General features: G+C 35.9%; 2 protein-coding genes across 13 annotated transcripts in view; both read left to right on the top strand.

Annotated features, from left to right (window-relative positions):
* The first annotated feature begins 2,189 nt into the window (after positions 1-2,189).
* On the top strand, positions 2,190-8,684 carry LOC128534096 (protein mono-ADP-ribosyltransferase PARP11-like). Of its 4 annotated transcripts, XM_053508397.1 has the most exons (9): positions 2,190-2,366; positions 2,604-2,797; positions 3,019-3,139; positions 3,238-3,313; positions 3,497-3,569; positions 3,679-3,806; positions 4,373-4,524; positions 4,792-5,036; positions 5,451-8,684. In XM_053508397.1, the coding sequence occupies exons 1-9, from the start codon at positions 2,333-2,335 to the stop codon at positions 5,469-5,471; spliced, it is 1,044 nt and encodes a 347-aa protein (XP_053364372.1). In that variant the 5' UTR covers positions 2,190-2,332; the 3' UTR covers positions 5,472-8,684. The 4 variants fall into 4 exon arrangements, with proteins under 4 accessions (XP_053364372.1, XP_053364369.1, XP_053364371.1 ...); XM_053508394.1 differs by having other exon boundaries at positions 2,190-2,345; positions 4,792-8,684; XM_053508396.1 differs by having other exon boundaries at positions 2,194-2,345; positions 2,610-2,797; positions 4,792-8,684.
* A 108-nt stretch (positions 8,685-8,792) lies between these two features.
* Positions 8,793-19,911, top strand: part of LOC128534098 (protein mono-ADP-ribosyltransferase PARP11-like) — a 29,049-nt gene continuing 17,930 nt past the window's right edge. For 7 of the 9 annotated variants that reach the window (XR_008361451.1, XM_053508401.1, XM_053508404.1 and 4 more), the window contains exons 1-4: positions 8,801-9,098; positions 9,292-9,367; positions 9,490-9,562; positions 11,110-11,243. Coding sequence is in view for 8 of the 9 variants with exons in the window: in XM_053508401.1 (XP_053364376.1) it covers positions 8,801-9,098; positions 9,292-9,367; positions 9,490-9,562; positions 11,110-11,243 (581 nt within the window). In the remaining variant the exon portion in view is untranslated. Of the gene's footprint in view, positions 9,099-9,291; positions 9,368-9,489; positions 9,563-11,109; positions 11,244-19,911 lie in introns of all 9 variants that reach the window. The other 2 variants (XM_053508399.1, XM_053508403.1) reach the window with 2 other exon arrangements.

Raw genomic sequence — 19,911 nt, 5'->3', positions numbered from 1 at the left:
CTTTTGACTAACACGTATCCTTTAGAGAATATATTTTTCATTGACTATCTAAATGTCATAATCTGTTTCTTCACGAGCTTTTTTTACTGCCTTTCTATGAGGATAAATGAATAAAATCACCTCAATGACATTACTGGATGAGGCAAACTGGCGTGTGAATGAGCATGTCAGTGTGTGTGTATGTGTGTTCGGCCTGCGATGGACTGGCACCCCCGCCCCCCTCGTAAGTCTTCTGGGATGGGCTCCAGGCCCCCATGATCCTGTAAACTGCATAAAGCGGTATAGACGATGGATAAGTGAGTGAGACTCTGAGGCCATCTAGTGGCTATTTTCAATATAACTTTTGACTTTTAATTAAACCCCTACAATCAAACACAGCACGATGTAAAAATACAACAACACAGCATCATGTTAATATCTCGTCCAAAATGTGTCTTTATACTAAATCCATAATATACAAAAGTGACTTGTACATCACTACATCGCCCAAATACGTTGCCAGGCACTGCTAAGTTTGTTCGGTCTCTCCGGACGAGTCACTGTGTCGTTTAATGCGATTCTATTTTCATTCAGCAAATGAGCAAACAGCCCCATAAGTTCAAAGAAAATATTATATATCCAAATAATCCGCGAACCGAACGAAGGAATGACCGAACATGATGTAGATATATTTTCATGAACTAAATGACCAGATTTGGTGACAGTGGTGAAGTTAGTTTGATCCTCAGACGTTGGACAAACAGCGGAAGTAGCGTTTTAGGGGCCGTCAACAAATTTTTGTACGAATAAAATGTATAAAAAAGTGTGATATTTGTTATTTAGCAGGCTGCGTGTCCCAATTTTTTTTAAATACATGCACCTATTGTTAATGTATAGCTGTATTATTATAAAATGTATATTTTATAATTTATATAAATTAATTTGTAGGACATATTTACTGTACTTCTTTCAATAATTTCAAACGGGTACCAAAATAATCTCCTTGGGCTTGTGTCGTTGCCCAAGTACTGTAGATTATTTTGGTAATACTTTGTGGTCACATGGTTACATGCCTTGAATGGTATTGAAAAAATTGTGTGAGTGTTTTTTTTTTTAGTTAATGAAATAAAAATGCACTGGGACATATTTTGGAATAGCAAGATGTGTACCTTGTGGGGGTGACCAAGTAGGTTATTTTGATATTAGTTTGAGGTCAAATGACCTAGAAGGTATTGAAAAATGTTTTTTTTTTATAAATAAATACAAATTAATCTATGCGAACTATGTATTACGTTAATTATTGTCAATAAATTAACATGCCTTTAATGACGCGTGACATATGTATATTTAAGGAGAAAATATAAGCAAGTAATGATAAGCGGGTCCAAGCACCCTGAACCATCACCATTCGGTCACACCAGAAACACAGTGGGCACACTGGACACATGCATTAAAAGGGGATATTCCAATACCATTTTGACATAATTTTAGAAACGGGGGGATTTTATGTTGAGCTAACTTTATATTCTCTCTCATTACATCCATAAATCTCCTCTTTGGTCTTCCTTTAGGCCTTCTGCCTGGCAGTTTCAACCTCAGCATTCTTCTACCGATATATTTACCATATCTCCTCTGAACATGTCCAAACCACCTTAATCTGGCCTCTTTGACCTCTCCAAAACATCTAAAATGTTTCATAGAAAGTAATTAACCGCTTATAAATCTAAAAATAAAAACAGTAGTGCCCTTCACACACTATGACGACATAGGGCCGATGTCATAGTGCTTGGGCCCTACTTACATTAAGTGGGACACGCCTGGTAATTAACAAGTACACTTTACGCGTACAAAAATTTGGTGACGGTCCCTAAAATACCGCCTCCGATTGTGATTCTGTAATTAATTGAGTCAGAAAATATTTCGGGCGTATGATCTGACTTTTTTGTGCCGGTTAACAAGTTGTTTTATATCGAGCTAAAGATTTTTCATAAATGTATTTATTCCAATAAAAGATGCTGTATTTTTAGTGAGTCGCGACACTTGACTCAGTTGAATCATTTAGTCGTTCATTTAGTTCGGTTGCCCGGTTGAACCACATGAACAGCTCGATTTGTATAGACAGCGTTTTCTTTTGTATATATTCCAAATAATGTTTGTTGATTTCCGTGTTTACAAGCATATTCCTACACCGAGCCGAACACAGAGTACAAAAACCGCAGCGCTTGAAATGCAGCGCGCTCCGTCGTGTCAGGCCATTGCGTCACGATGACGTATACGGAAATATCAACAATAACAACTGAGGAAACAGAAACCAAGCCTAAACAATGATGAGTGTATTTGGGTTTTGTTTCTTATGTTAAATGAAGGTAACTGCATATACAATTATGGTCAGTTCACAGCGTGTTAAATCAGCAGAAATAAATGAATGAATACAATTTGTGAAAACATGTACAGTATAATAATCGGTGTAAAGTTGTCTCAACATTTGATATTCGAAAGTAAATACCGGTTTGAATATTAATAAACATAGTAGTACAGGTTATTCATGTATCTGTAAACGTTTAGACACTAATGCCATAGATGCCAAATGATGATGTTATTCTGTTGTCTATACGTTGCATGAGCACCAGGATTTTGGTCCAGCTGTCTAAAACCGTCACAGATGCATTGCTCCGTAAATGACAAGTGTGTTCAGCATGTCCAGCAAATGTGTTCCAAAAACAACGATGAGGAATCCTGTGAGGAGGAGATGGACACATCCGAGCCTAACTGGCATTGGTTTTACCTGGCAGAATGTGGAGTCTGGCACATGTTTGAGGTAAGTGTCATTTTTTTTGTTGTTGTTTTGCTTTTAAATTAGTCTCCTGTGTGTCTGGAGTGCACAGCTTTAGTAGGCGTGTTACTATAGAGACATTACAAAATCATTGTGGCCGGGAGACATACACCTCCCTGGCTAATGCTTGTTTATGAGCTAAACACTTGGATATCCTTTGCATGTTCAGTCTGTTTGACATCTGCACTCTTTTATGTTCTATGCAGATTGATCCCAGTGCAGGATGCTCGGTGACCAGCGAACAGATTGAAGCAAACTACAACAGGAATCAACATGGTTCCATGGATTTCTATACACCTAAATATAGCTACAGATTGGACTTTTCAGGTGGCATTTTAAACTAGACTTCAAACCAGGCAGTCTGAAATCTCCCACATCCAGTGTTTATCTAATCTAACTTGAATTAATGTCTCTTTGATTTGTAGTTATGAAGCAAATCAACGTCACAACTGGAAAACAGAGACCAATAAAACGGGCTCTGCATTCTGCCACTGGATTTAGGTAAATCATGTATGCAAACCACCGGGTGTAGTTAGCTCTTTTTCTCTTCTCCTTTGTCGCTCTGTTCATCTGCCTGTCTTCTGGCTGTCTATGTATTTATTTAACTTAGAAGATGTAATTCCGTTTATATCACAACATGGAGCCAATGCATTGAGACTGATGGTTTCATTATTTTATGCTCAGATTTATCTGTGATAACCTAGCTCTACCAGTCCCTTGTCACTGGGAAAGAGTTAACACAGATGAGCCATATCAGGTAGAAAACATACTGTAACACATGCCTAAACATTACACTGAGAGGAAGAATTGCATTATTCACAATATCCATCAGGCTCCCCATGTGACCTTGTGTTTTTATCCCTTAGCTCATCCCTCTGTGCCGAGACACATTTGAGTACAAAGAAGTGGCCAGGCTGTATGAGAGGACCATGTCTCAACCTATAAAATCTATTCAGAGGATACAGAACCTGGATCTATGGGAGTTTTTCTGCAGGTGTACACCTCTCTGTCAATGCTTTTTGTACATTGCTGCACTTGCGAACACTCTCAACACACAGCTCACCAGCAGAGATGATGCCTGTAGAACAGGGCTCATGATAAATCTCCAGATTGAACTTGCTAAAAGAAATGCATGAGCAAAGATGAGAAAATGCTCTGAGAAATTAAGAAACCACAACACAACATTCTGGTAAAATAATTCTCAAATGAACAGCTAATTAGCAACACTGGACAGTCTTCCCAAAAATGGCCAAAAATATTCCTTACAGAAAACGATTAAAGATTCATAAATAATTAGCTGTTACTACTTAAATAATACGACAATAAAATGAGCATTATTTGATTAACATTGCAGCTTGTGCTAAACTTGTTAAATTGGTTATTGAAAAGTAATCAGAATTGAGAATTCTAATTGTAGTGGTATAAATTGTAAATAATAAATGTAATAAAATATGTAATTATTTAAAATGTGTTGTTTAAGAAAAATACCCTATTATATTTTTAAGAGAACACACAAAAACTAAAACGTTTTTAGTTTTGGTCCTCTATTTTTTATTAAAGGAAAAAGGCCCAGCTGAGAAAGATAAAGCGTACTGTGGACATTGATGAGAGGATGCTTTTTCATGGGACAGGCCACAGTAACATCCAGGCCATTTGTACATACAACTTTGACTGGCGACTTACAGGAAGTCATGGGGATGTCTATGGAAAAGGTACTGTAAGTTATGTTTTTGTTCTATTATATGATGACCAGTAAAACACAACATATACCTTAGTAGCTTAAAATGTGCATCAGCTGTAATTGTGATCTATTGATGGTCATTTGCATGGTGTATGATCTTCTTTAGGAATAAACTGATACTGTGATACTCTGATATTGCTTTACTTGCTGTTTGGGGCAGGGTGTGTCCTTTTAGCATAAGTTTAGGGTTAAGGTACGTATTTAGTGTTTTGTTTTTGTGTTCTTCTTTTTTACACAGGAAGCTATTTTGCTCGTGATTCCAAGTATTCCAGCAAGTTCTGCCACTCCACCAGCAAACATAACTTCACACTGCAGAGACACGGCCTCGCACCACCCATATTCCAGAGTGACCCACCATATAAGTGCATGTTCCTGGCACGGGTGTTAGTAGGAGAATACACAGTAGGTCACCCACATTTCTGTCGCCCACCCTCCAAAGACCTGAGTATCGCCAACTTCTTTGACAGCTGCGTGGACGATATGGTAAACCCGAAGATCTTTGTAATATTTGACAGCAATCAGATCTATCCTGAATATCTTATCGAATTTTACTGACAAAGGTGCAAAAGGATGATTTTTAAGTTTCAATTAATGAAGACACAGAAATGGTTGCTTCAGATAAAAAACAGCAAGACCTTGTATGAAGAGCTGTTACTTCTCTGTGTGTCTGTGCCAAAGCGAAGCTTTGTACATGTCTGTGATAGAAAGGACTCACAAAAGACAGAAAATGTGGGCCAGTGAATATTAAAAAATTCTAGATTCACTTACAGACAGGTAGCATCAAGATCAGTTTGCCCCTTTCTCAGCATTATTATTATTATTATTATTATTATATTTATTCAATTATTATATTTTTTATATTGAATTATTATATTATTTTTATTTATTTATTTTTAGATCGATGGCTTTTCCTCATAATTTCCCCCCAGTTTGGCCTGGCCAATTCCCTCTCACTAGATTTCTCTTTTCTATTACATACCAGCTACCAGCCAATGAGGGAGGGCAAACATGTACTTCCTTCAAGCCAACAGTCCTCATGTTTCACTACTGATCATACTGTGGGAAAGGGTTATCTGCCCTCTTCTGTATTAATGACCTCATTGGCTGATGTCACTGTATTAGACGGGGAAGAGTGGCCACACAGTGAGCATGGCATTCTTGACACCTGGCCATGGATGACTTTGGCATCACTTGGATTAGCACTTGTGAGCCTCAATGAAAGGGCACAAACTTTTTTGTTCACCCACTTGGGAGCCAGGTTCACATTTACATTCACAATTATAACAGATTTTTTTAAATTATACATTTTATTATAGTTTGCCATATAAGTTTGTATAATTTTTTCTATTTCATCTACCTCACCATAATTCTACCTCATGGCATGCAATTTTGCAAATTTCTGTTGAGCATTTCAGCATTAGTCATACTGCAACATACAGTAGAAAAAAAGTATTACACATTAAAATAGCAAATAGTGATTTTATAAATCACCTGTCTAATATACATCATAAAACATAAAATAGTTGACTTTTTCTTCTGGTGTTCTGCTGCTCAAATTGTATGTCTCCTTTGAAAAGCAAAGGAGAGAACTGTAAAACCGAAAATGCTTTCAATTGCATTCTTTCTTCCACTTTCGAAAGAAATTGATGTCCAAGATGCACTTTTCTAGCCCAAATATTTTGGCATCCCTAAAACTGTTTACTGATGTAAACTATGTACAGTATATACACTATATGGCCAACAGTTTAACCCTGACCATCACTTCCGTATATGACTCTTCCACAAAAAGCTGCTTCAAAATTCCACAAACTATTGCTACAAAAAAGAGGCAAACAATTGCACACAAGTGTCTTTATATGCCGTAGCATTATTTTTTCTTCTTTGGAACTAAGAGACCCAAATCTTTTAATAAAAGTGCCACTTGCCTAACATCAGTGGCACAGTTTCATTAATGCTGTGTCTGAATCCGAAAATGCCCATAGCCATCCTGCAAAATCTAATGCAAAATCTAATGCAAAGCCTTTCAAATTGAGTGGAGGTTGTTACACGCCTGTACACAGGTTGTACAACAGTTACACGCACGCATGTGATGGTCAGATGACCAGAAACTTTTGGTCATATAGTTTACTTTGACATTAGTGAACTCAAGAAACATTTTCAATTGAGAAACTTGATAAAAAAATCAAAATAAATAAATAACTTTGTCATACAGTCAATGCATCTTTTCAAGTGTTGTGATGAAAGCATCAGCCAAAACATTACAAATGTTAAGTCGAGGTAAAGAGCAGTGTCAGGAGGTGAAAAGCAGTAAATGTTAAAAAAGTCAAAAGACTAATTGTGTGTAGTTCAGGAGTTGAAAATCTTATTAATTGGCGAATTAGTTGAGTCATGTGTAGTGGAGCAGAGAATCACCCTGAAATGTAATTTGTATCAAACAGTTCATTTGACCAGAATTAATTATGGTTTCCTTCAGTAGCTTTTCTGCTTTGATAACTCAGTGGTTAAGGTTTTGTACCAGTCACCTGTGTGTTAGTTTATATTCTCCTAGAAATTCTCTGGTGCAACTCTAAGCAAGACCTTTAAGTCTTGTTTGTATTGTTTTGTTTTAATTGGCTTTGTCCTTACTTTATATTCATTTTGCCTAAAGGATTTACCAACAGAATTATTGTGTAACTGGAGAAGTTATTGAATATGGTTACATAAACATAACACAAAACTGCATGGTGTCTATAAATGTAATAACTGTATACACTGTATAGTCTGCACAGTCAAATACAGAATTATTGGCACCTTTCCTACAAATGTGGAAAAGTATTTAAATAATTAATAACATGCAATTAGTATTTTATTTTTTTAATCTTATTTTATTGCACTTAGTATATATCATTTTTGATAAAATATTTGTTAAAACAGGAATAGTAGTACATTCATTTCTATGAAGCACTGATTTAAAGTTAATTATTGTAGTTTTGAACTATAATCCTGTTAAATGTAGTGTGTATATATATATATATATATATATATATATATATATATATATATATATCCTGTGTGTATGCATACTTCTTGCGTTATTTTGTAAATACACAATTTAATACACTTTAATTCTGATCCAGAAATTGTAAAAGTATGGATGCCGATGTGCTATGTGTGGAATAGCGTCAGTCTGGACTTGCATCAAATTCCCTAACAAAACCTTTTTCATACTTTTATTATTAGCTTGTGAATTTAGAATACCCACCCAGCTGTTTATTACTATCCCTCCAAGGTTTATTAATGCATTTGGACAGTTCTTAACCAATTCCAGTATTTTTAGCAAGCTTCTTAATAGTTTTTTTTCTGTGTCACAGTAATGTCTTGTTAATGACCGTTGGGTAAATCTTCAGCAACGGTTGTTTAAGTATCGAAAAGCTATTCGCTGCATCATTTACAGGTTGCCAGCTGAGACATATTAATCATCGCCATAATTATCCAATCTAAGGCTCTAAAGTATTTGCTTATTTTTTTTTTTTCTGTTGTTGTTGTTGTCTGGTCAGTGTACATTTTGTCTTAACCGTGACTATCTATAAATGAGATAGCTCATAAAAGCTGTGCACTATTAGTTAATAAAATGTTTTATACCATCTAAATCAGTTTTTGAATTATTGCGTAAAGCCGCACTATTGTTAAAAGTGCTACACAACAGTATAATAGTGATGTTCAAAGAGGCTGGCCAAAAATGGAGGACAATAGACTTATGTTTGTAATGTGCAAAGTTTGTAATTTAATTGTCAATTATTGTTTAGGGGTATCTAATTTTGCAACATTTTTGCATTTTTAAAAAAAACATTTTTCTTTTCTTTCAAATTTTTCATATGGACTTGAATTATTATCCGCAGTTTATTTTTTATAAAAACTGTTTTTCTCATTTTAGTGAAGGTTGCCAATAATTCTGCGGTTAAGTGTATATACAGTATGTGTTGTACAGCAGAAAGGGTCTATTGTCTTATTTTTGTGTGTGTCCATGTTACATACATAAGCTGCAGACTATGAACTCTGTCAGCATCTGGAAACAGCATCTGTTACACAGTTTAGGCTGGAAAACACACAGATGATGTCTGCAATAAATGTTCCCTCCCATCAGTGATGTCAGTACAGGAGTGTCTGTTCCTCTTTTACCTGTCTCACCTGGGCCAGTTAAGCTTGCCTAACTGCAGGAAGTTTAGAGTGCTACCTCAAATTTTATAATTTTTTATTTATTTGGTGTCATGTTTGCTGGTTGGGGAGGAGAAGATGATGACACTGAAGCTATGGACACTTCTGATTATCCTTGGCACTGGTTCTATCAAGCAGAGTGTGGCATTTGGCACAGAACTGAGGTATTGTTTTATTTAATTACTATTTTAAAGCTCTTTCCTACGTGCCTTGATGGAATAGGTTTTCCATTACAGGATGATCCGGTGAACCCCATCAGCAGCTCAGAACTGGAAATGTTTTACAATAAAAACCCATATGGAGTTATTAATTTCAACACAGCAGCAGGGGCCTTTAAAATTGATTTCCATGGTAATGTCACTTCTCAGATTTGTAAAATAAAAAAAAAAAACTTTAATAAATATGTCCACAAATATGTTTATGAATAAATGAAAATTTTACCTCATAATATTATAGTAATCATGTTAAATCAAAAGCTTTTTAATTAAGCATGATATAAAAAACAAACAAACATTGTAATAACATGTACATTTACCAAAACCAGGGTTGCGGAAGACCAACTTAAGGACGGGACAGATTAAAAAATTAAAACGTTCTCTTTCCATGGAGCGTATTATCAGGTCTGTGCATTAATGTTTTGTTTAGTTAAGGCATGGCTACTCTTGCTTGCTTGATGAGTTCATCTTATATGTTTCTTTTATCATGAAACGAAAGTGAAACTACTGTTTGTTTAACGAAACAGATGCAAGTGCGCAGACCAGGCTTCATCTCTACCTGCTCACTGGGAGAACATGGACTCTAAAACACCTTTTCAGGTAGAGCTTATGCAGAAAAAGCAAACTAGACAATTATTTCAGGTTTGAGGATCTCTGGACACAAAGAATTTCTGGCCAAAAAATACAGAGAAGCTTTGTATTATATTATAAAATGATCACCTGTAATCACCTTTTTTCCACCACTACTTTACAATTCATGTGTTCATAAATGGCACCAAGGATGAGCGTTTGTGCTCATGTAAATGATATACAACATTTATTAAACATACTTTCGGATATGTTTTAATGATTTATTATGTGCTCATGGCCAAGAGTTATAAGTAAAATGTTCAGTGATGCTCCTTGTAATATTAAAGTATGTTGGGAATCTCCTGGATACCCTCTTGTGTAAATATGCAAGCATGGACTTTACATCTAAATATTTACAAATACCTCTGCTGGTAGCAGAATCAATTGTACATTAGAGCACATCAGAAGCTATGTGTAGCCTGATCATCAAATACTGGAGTAGTTAAAGGGAATGAGCAGAATGGTGGTTAGAACTGGGAACTATACATTTTACTGTCAAGTGTGTAACAAGTTTTGTTCATATGGATATAGAGCTATACATACTGTACTATTGAAAAATTTGGACACATCTTCTTATTCAATGATCTTTTCTGATATTTTTTTTTTTACATTGTAAAACAATGCTGAAGGCATATAAAATATCTCCTTTGAACAATTGACATTGAGATGTGTCTGTTACTAATGCTCGGTAAAGCCTTCACAACGGAGCTACTGTAAGGTGAGGTGCTGTTAATGGGTGGTTTTTGAGGCTGGTAACCCTAAACAAACTTTTCTTCTGCAGCAGAGGTAAGTTTTGGTCTTGCTTTCCTGGGATGATCTTCATGAGGGCCAGTTTCATCATGGTGCTTGATGGGTTTTGCACTTGACAATACTGTTTTTGCAAGAACTATTCCATAATAGCTGGTCTTTGTGTCTTAAAATAACAATTGACTGTGGTTCTTGTTACTTAATTACTAATTCTGTGTTTTATTTCAGGTTGTGTTTAAAATTTTGACTGATACTGTAGTTTTTGATAGTCTTTAGGATTCTCAGGCATGCATTCCGAATGTTAACTAGAGGCTTCCATTGAGAATAAAGAAACTTCTGTGCGTACAGCAGCCATATTTAAAAAATACAAAGATAAATAAAAATAAAAATTTTGCTAAGGTGATTAGTTCAAAATCTAGGACATTTCTGCATCTGTGGTTAGGTGTCTGTGGTTCTCAGTAAGTGCTACATTTTTGTTATTTGGAACCAGTGCTCAGAGAAAATAGCTGTATGACTGCTTTATTTAAATAGAATTAAAAAGAAATACTTCATCATACAGTACATATACACTTAAAGGGCTTCATTCGACACAAGGAGGTGTCCAGATAATGTATTCGACCCATTTGATTACGTATTACGTATAATTATAATTTGCGATCTTTCACCTGATTACTCTCCATAAACAAATATATTTATGTTTATAATTCCTGCTTGAATAAGGATTCTATAATCCCTTAAACTATTAATCTGATGTTATCCTCCTTGTTCAGGCTTTTACTGTGGGCAGGGGAACAAATGAGTTTCAGGAAGTGGAGAAGTATGTGCAAGAAATTGGTCTTCTGCGGGAGCCTCTGAAATATATCTACAGAATACAGAATGTGGACCTTTGGGAGTTGTACTGCAGGTAGGACCAGTATCATTCAGTTTTTCATATAATTGATTATAAACAGGATTTCATTATTTTTATTCTGTTTTACTGTACTATTTTAGAACAGTGTTTGTTGATCCAGGGCCTGGAGAACAGACTCCATGCACATTTCATGCTCTTAATTTAAAACGACTTGTATATGAGTTTAAACCATGCAAGATAGTAAAGAGAAAGCAATAAAATATGCAGGGTAGTGGTACTCCAGGACAGCGTCAAATTTTAATCAGATTACTGGGCGAGTTTCGATTCTTTACTTGTGAAGCTCCTTGTTGATGAAAAAAAAAGATTATTAAATGTTAATAGAATTTATTTAAATTTCTTTTGAATCAGAGTTGAGGAGGAGATTTTAAATGCCTGTAAGTGAGTTAAGAATTCTCCTACACATTATTATAACCTGAAAGTATAGTGATGAACCATTAATATGTTGGTAGAATTGTAGTCAGAAAAATATAAAAATATTACTTAAATCTTTGGGGAAGTTGCATCCTAGAAAAGAACATTAGAAATCAAAGCTACATACAATATGTGTAATAATGAAAGTGTGGTGAGAACTGGCAGGATTGAAATTAAACAGCTGTTTGGTCATTAAAAAATACAATAAAATTGTAGCAAGGCATAATTTACACTATTGCAGAGTAGACATTGTTCATGTGCCCAATTGTACATAAATGTACTGAATGACAACAATTTGTGTTTTTCCTCTAGCCCTACATATTTTAGGACTTAAAAAGTAAAATAGTGGCTCTGGGGGCATGAGAAATTAATTTCACATACAAGATGTGGCCATTAAGAATGCGCGTATTGAGGAAAGGAATCCCACGACTTGCCGTGGCATGCTGTGAATTTTTCAGGCACATGACGTACATTACCTGTAGGGGCATTCATGTTTCAATCTTGGGTATTGCGTGTCTTCTGTATTGCGGCCTATTGACACCCTTGCTTTTGCCATGAATACTAAAAATGCAACTGTACATGATTAGTGTTATTTCTATCACACGTTCTTATTGCATATAAATATAATATATACATTATTTTTCTCTGCTTCTTTTTTCTTTCTTTTTTTTTAAACAAGTGATTTTAATAGTATTTATACATATAACAAGTGCGTGTGTTTAGTACATTACAGGGCCATTTTTTTTAAATGCTCTTCTCGCCCTTCAGTCATGATACAGTAGGTGTGACGTTATCAAACCGGTTTTGCTGGTGGCAAATTGGGGAAGTAACAAGACCGAGCTTACGTCTCTGCCTAAAATGTATTACTCCGCAAAACATCAAATACATTTAAATACAAATGTCTTATACAAAATACGACAAAATGGTAATCTCAAAGCTTTTATCTTTTTTATTGATTATACATTTTTTTTGTGGTATCAAACTGCAGTTTTTTGCTATTTCAGTGTGTCCATGCTAAGTATTACAAGTTTACAAATAATAATACAACAAATATACAATAATAATAATAATAATAATAATAATCATTTTTATTTATATAGCACCTTTCCAGAGCTCAAGGACACTTTACAATGAGTAGAAAACAGTCAACAAACAGACAACACACACACACACACACACAAAAAAAAAGACATGCAGAGGACAGGTGGATTCAGGTGTAACATTTGGAAAACAAGTGAGTTTTGAGTAGAGAAGTTGTTAACAGACTGTAGAGAGTATGGTAGAGAGTTCCAAAGTTTGGGAGCAATAACACTGAATGATCTGCCGCCCATTGAGGGGAGGCGGTACCGAGGGACAACAAAAAAGGTAGAATCGAAGGAACTTAGTGAACGAGTCGAAATGTAGGGGGCAAGCAGATTAAAAAGATAAGTGGGAGCTAAGCCATTTATAGATTTGAAAACCAGGAGAAGAATTTTGATTTTGATACGGTAGACAACTGGAAGCCAATGGAAATCAGACAAGATTGGTGTTATATGAGCAGAGCGTTTGGTATGAGTGAGTATTCTAGCCGAGGAGTTTTGAATATATTGTAATCTGGAGATGGAGCTGGCAGGTAGACCAATGAAAAGGGCATTACAGAAATCAATGCGTGATGAGACGAATGCATGGATGACTGTTTCGGCATCTTTGGTACTGATGAAGGGACGCAGTTGGGCAATGCGGTGTAAATGAAAGAATGCAGATTTAGTGACAGATTTAATGTGATTGTGAAGGTTGAAAGAAGAGTGTGGAGTCAAAGATTACTCCTAAAATTTTTGACAGAAGTAAATGTTTTGATGTGAGAGCCAGCAATCTCGCAGGTGAAATTGGTGGAAATGTTGCTGGTGAGTGCAGGGGTTCCGATGAAAATTATTTCAGTTGTGTCCATGTTTAGTTTCAGAAAGTTTAAGTTAAGCCAATCTCTAATGTCCTTCACGCAAGCAAAGAGTTTGTCAATTTGGGCAAATGGAGTAGGTGTACAGATAGAATAAAGTTGAACAACAGTACTTTTCAGTAATTTGGATATGAAAGGTAAATTAGGAATGGGACGATAGTTATATAAAACTGAGGAGTCAAGGTTGGGTTTCTGAGGAGTTCAAGGTGTACTGTAACCGCAGCAGTTTTTAGTGGCAGAGGAAATAAAGCAGAGGTAAAAGTTGCGTTAATAAAATGAGAAATAGGTGCAGAAGTTTCAGGAGAGAAGTAAGAGCAGGATCAAGGTGACAGGATGAAGAGTTGAATTTCAGGATTAGCTTAGAGACAGAATCTAGAGTCATCAGAGAAAAACAAGACAGAGATGATGGGATAGATTTGTTGGATGGCTGAGCTCTGTATCAGTAGGGAAACATTGGTGGACAGCATTAGTCTTCTCAAGCAAATAATCCAAGAAAAAGGGCAGCAAAACTCATTAGAGCATCCTGAGGTGGGCAGTTGGTAAGTTTATTTATCGTCTTAAATAATGCTTTTGGCCTTTTCCTCGATTTTATTAATTGTGGCAGAGCAGGGCCGTGCAGAGACGTTTAAAGAGGCAAGTGCTTAAAGTTAAAAAAGATAGAACAGGCTAAATAACAACAACTCACATTCATGACGAATCTAATATGGAATATAGTAGCCTATGTTTTACCTGATGGCGTACAATGTTGCTGTTGAGGGATTACTGCTGCTGCTGTTGCTGACAGTACTGGTTGGCAGGGTCTAATATTATCACACATTTGAATAAAGACTTCATAATACTGTATGTGGAATTGTACAGGTATGACATGGGCAGGATCAGTTGGGTGTGCAAGTCCAAGTAGGTTTGGAATGTCCTCTCCCTGGCTTTACTGGCTTTACTCTCCTGCTCTCTGGGCTCTGTCTCACTCTCTAACTTTCTCCCTCCAGTCTCTTTCTCCTGCCTTGCCCTTTCCTCTACATTCTCTCTAGGCTTTGCCTGTGACTCAGTCTTTGCCTCGCTTCCTCCTTCCATCTCCTCATCTGAACTATCACCCTCCACTTGCTGTTTATCTGAGAACAATGCACAATTTAATATTGCATTAGTCTATTATTTAATTATCTACACTTAACAACTTTTGCACCTAGTCCATGATAAAGTAATGATAGAAAATGTTATAGAACCAAAACATTGCAACTGTTTTTATTATTGTTTTTATCCTTGAATACCTCTACAATGCAACAACTGGTACATGTGTTAATGTTACCTGTGCTCTTTGTAATCCAGCTGGTGAAGGATCCACTGCCTTTAGCAGCCTCACACAGCTCCTTTTGTAGCTGTTTCTTCCTCCTCTCTTTTCGAGGCATGTCTGGAATATATGTTATACTATTAGTAATAATTTTTTAAAATCTATACACATAAAACACACAAACATGCACATGCAGTGCTTATTAAATGTTTAAACTGTCGAGACACATTAATTTTACTGCTGTAAAATCAGCATTTTATCTAATTTGAAATATAACCCTAATATAATCTGTTACTTAATATATTTTCTTTAAAGACAGTGTTTTTTTATATCATAAATATAATAATTCATAATTATGTGGATATCCATATTATATCGTTTTTGTGAAATAAAAGCCCTCCAGAAAAGAAGGGAAAAGTCCTGTAACTTACTTTAAAACAAAACATGTTCCCTAAAATGGTGGATAGAGCTACAGACTCCGCTGTAACACCCTTACCCAGTTAGCTAGCAGTTAATGACCACCACTACTTGAACTACAGTTCATAAAAGGACAGGTAATGGTTGTTGCACTGTTGCACAAACAGCACACTCATTTATTTAGAATCATTTGTTGTTATAGACTATAGTGTGCGCTGTACACCCTATTTAATGTTTTGTTGCAGTCTGCACCTTCCAATTAGGGTGCAGAAAGCACCTGTGCACTACTCATGATGTCAGATCAGCATCTTGATGTGGCACACCTGTAAGGTGGGATGGATTATCTCAGCAAAGCAGAAGTGCTCACTATCACACATTTATACTGATTTGTGAACAATGTTTGAGAGAAATGGTAATATTGTGTATCTGGAAGGAATTTTAGAACTTTAAGTCCATCTCATGAAAAATCGGAGCAGAAACAAAGGTGTTGCGTTTATATTTTTGTTGAGTGTAATTTGCCTGCTTCTCCTCCAGCTCCGCACCACCCAGCCTGCAGAAAATGCGCATGCACTTTGCGAGCTCGTACCCGGCTCGTAACGAGCGCGCTCTGCCCTCAAGGGCGGGCATTGGTTAATGGTAGTCAAAAAAAAAATTTAGATTAATAGTTACATTTTATTGTTGAGGGGCAAAGACAGGGCTCCATATGCACATACACATTAAAAACAACAACAACAACAACAACAAAAAAAACAAGAAAAGGGCACTTGAGGCATCCTGGAGGAAAGCACCCTCCAGAAGCAGAAATAGAAGTGATATCCCCCCTTGAAGTGCATATTAAAGGTATGACCAAGAGTATGGGTAGGAACGCGAACATGCTGTGTCAAATTAAAACATTCTAAAACAGACAGTAATTGTGTAGTGTTGGGGCAAATTGTATCAACATGAATACTGAAGTCACCTAGCAGAAGAATAGGAAATGATAATGAGCAGGCTGAATAAAATCATCCAGAGTTTGACAGGTTTCAGTGAGAAGAAAAATGTCAAGCTTATTGTCAGTCATAATTTAATTGGGATAAGAGGCTTTGTCCGATATTGACCGACAGTTCAAAAGGGCAAAGTGAAGAACTTTAAGCAACCTATTTACTCCAACCTAATTTTTTACCTATTCTCTCACTGATATCTACTTCAATTGATTGTTATGGCTAGTAATGTTTTTTATACTGTAGCTGCAACAACAGCTCTGTAAAACAGGTTTAGACATTATTAGACATTTAAAGTCTAACAAACACATGACAGTGTATAATTTGTAATAGTATAAGGGTGAGTAACTTACTAATTAATTTTGCGAGAATTGCGTTTGTGTGATGTCCGTTCTTAATGTCTTCTGATGGTTCTGGTGGGTACTGTTGATTGCGGTGTATTTCGTGACCTCATTAACTTGATGTCTTAAGAATGAAGGTTACTGATCTTGGTCATTTGAAATGCCTCTACTGTACTTGTGGATGGACTGTATCTCTTAATGAATCTGAATTTACTTTAGCATGCCATAGTAAGTTTTACTCAGATAAAATGTATTTTCCCAACAACAAAATAGTGGCTAGTTAAAATGCTGAGTGATAACTTTGGAAAAACTAGTAGGCATAGTGTCTGGTAAGTCCAAAAAATAAGTAAAAACAAAGTTAAATTCTAATGCCCTAGTTACAATCGTCTCCACACAAACTGTATCAAAGCATAATTTACGCTATTCTAAAGTAATGTGAACATTGTTCATGTGCCTGATTGTACATGAATGTACTGTATGACAACGATTTGTGTTTTTCCTCTAGCCCTACATATTCTGGGACTCAAAAAGTAGTTCTGAGGGGCATGAGGAATTATTTTTACAGACAAGATGTGGCCATTTACAATGCGCTTCTCAAGGAAAGACTTGCCATGACAGATTCAAGAAGTGAGAATGGAAATGAATCAAACAGAAGGAAAAAAAATGTACAAATATATGTAAAAATAACATATATATATTTTTTTATATATACATTTCCATTTTTCGTTCCTTGAACCTGTTTAAGGACCTGTTTAGGTCTCTTCTTAAGCTCTTCTTATATACTGATAAATTAACTTTTGCATGCCAACATCAATTTTAATCAGATAAAATTAACAAGACAAAGCTGATGTCTCTGCCTAAAATGTATTTCTCCAGCAAAATATAAAATAAATAAAAATATAAATATTTAATGGTAGAACTTTATAGTTGGAATTGATACTTTTCGTTTTTCGATTTTGATGAAGTCTTAGGCAGTGGCGGACAGTGGTTTTTGTGGTGGGCCGCTGGCCAATGCGAGTCAGCCCCTGTCAGTACGATAATATTAAGAAATGAGAGAAACCATAATATTGCATCTCTTTTCTTCGCAAATAGATAAGTGTGTTGATCACACGGGCGCCGCCGTGTTTGTGTGCACTGGTCTTGGGTATGTCTACAACTAGGTAAATTATAACTTATTGTTTGTGGTAAAGTGACTGATGTGCCTTACTTTTTTTTAGCAGAGACTCCCTGAATATGTAAGACCTCTTGACACCTCCTCACTTGTACAATGTGTTTGCTGTTGACACATATACACTCCGATTCCTCACACAAACATATAAAGGCAAATTAGCATCATAATTATTTGAATTATATGAGCCTTTGAAAAACATGTTTTGAAATGTAATCACTGTTGAATTGTTAATTTAGAAATTTAAATACTACTGAATATATTAAACTGAAATATTTGACTTTAAAAAGCAACATCTTTAATTTTAAATGCTCTAAATATCACACGAAATTTTCAACAGTCCATTTCAAAGTGTGAAATTCCGATAGGAAAATTCAAGCTTGGAAATTCAATGTCAATACAGGAAAAACAATTGAGCCAGAACAGAATTCATTCGTCAGTCATGTGACCCAGGGAAGTGGACATCTTCGATACTGGTGTTATGCGCTAAAATGCCCTCTTCCACGGATTGCGCCCCTTACAAAATCTCTATCAAATATTATATTAGAACATTTAGCGAGTAACCTGTATATTTGTGTTGCATTTCTGAGGGAGTATTTTTATCGATAAATCTGGTCATATCTGTGTAAATAAAAATTTAAAGGCAGCCAAATGAAATTTTAAATACATGTGACTATATTTTCCTTGCAGTGTTCTTATATACTTTATTATATATAGTTTGACCTTGGATCGAGTAACCCGGTCTGCGAGGGTTTTGCAAGTCGAGCAAAATTTTTTAAAATAAATTGTAACATGATAAACCAGTGAGGTCTTAATATATGTGTACGCAGGCGCTTTGTCTGCCGAGTGTCACGTGATCACAACTAAACCAATGGTTCTTCTTTCTCACCACTGTGGGATTGTGGGTAATCATCTCCTATGCTCAGACTCGATCCACGTGCATCACACGTATAGTGATCATTTGTTGCAAGATTGGGTTTCTTTCAAAGGTGCGGGTTAATTTGTTTTATTTTTAACTTTATATTTTGCATTAATTATTTTTATATTAATATTTTGGGTTATGGAAATCATCTAAATTCCCATTATTTCTTACAGGAAATTTGCTTTGATATACAAGTGCTTTGATGTACAAGCACGCCAGAATGATTTATGCAATCATTAAATTACACAGAAAATAGGTCTGTACTTGCAAGTACTGGAAAGAAGGCAAAACAGCTGCGAGACAATGTACACCCTACCGAGTACACTATCTTTCCATTTTATGGTATTTGGGGTTGAAGGTTAGTTACTTTCACCAGGTCTGGTAGGCTGTTGTTGTGTTAGAAGTGTAGGTAGAGCAAAATAGCTGTTTAAATAAACAAACAAATCATGATCTTCTGATAATAACTCCCATTTATAAAAATAATGTATAAAAGCTCATGGTATTGTACTTCACGCCCTCTCATGTGCTATTGCTTTGCATTTACATTTAAATTTAGGCATTTGGCAGACTCTCTTATCCAGAAGGACTTACAAAAAGTGCTTTAAATTTTACATCACTGGATACATACTTACACTGGGTTAACTAGGTTAATAACTAAGTGCCAATAGTTCAACAAGAGGGGTTTTTTTTTTTTTTTTTTGGTGAGGGGAGGTTAGTTCAAGTACTGGAGAAACAGATGCGTTCTGAGTCGTCGTTTAAGGATGGTCAAAGTCTCTGCTGTATTTGAACATATTTAGCTAGACCAGTGGTTCTCAAACATTTTCTGTCATTCCCCACTTAAGGGGGTGGGCGAATTTTCAAGCCCCACTTGTCAACAAAATGATAACGAAAACGGCCAAGTTTACTATTTATTGAAAAATCAATTTCTAAACCAGTAAGATCAAATAACACCAAGTTTAAAACAGATCAAATACACGTGCAATTGTTATAACAGGCTTACTTTGTCACTTATTTAGAGCTTTATTTCAAAGAAGTTAAGTGGCTTATTAACGTGACTGGGGTGTGTTGCCTCTAAATGTCTTCCTACTTTGTCTCGTGCTGTCTGCTGCCAACGGTTTAAGACACAAAACACACAGAGGTCTCTCCTCTGCCTCCACCATCCCCACCATGAATCTAAGCGCAACATACTGTAGGCTACATCATGT

This window comes from Clarias gariepinus, chromosome 12 (genome assembly GCF_024256425.1).
Source record: "Clarias gariepinus isolate MV-2021 ecotype Netherlands chromosome 12, CGAR_prim_01v2, whole genome shotgun sequence".
In the NCBI taxonomy this organism is placed as follows: Eukaryota; Metazoa; Chordata; class Actinopteri; order Siluriformes; family Clariidae; genus Clarias; species Clarias gariepinus.
This window is presented reverse-complemented; position numbering and strand designations above follow the sequence as displayed.

Excerpts from the sequence above, each read along its gene's own strand:
- LOC128534096 (XM_053508393.1), top strand. The coding sequence starts at position 2,333 with ATGTTAAATGAAGGTAACTGCATATACAATTATG. Across the intron at positions 3,140-3,237 it reads CTACAGATTGGACTTTTCAG|TTATGAAGCAAATCAACGTC; the intron begins GTGGCATTTTAA and ends TTTGATTTGTAG. Across the intron at positions 3,314-3,496 it reads CATTCTGCCACTGGATTTAG|ATTTATCTGTGATAACCTAG; the intron begins GTAAATCATGTA and ends TTTTATGCTCAG.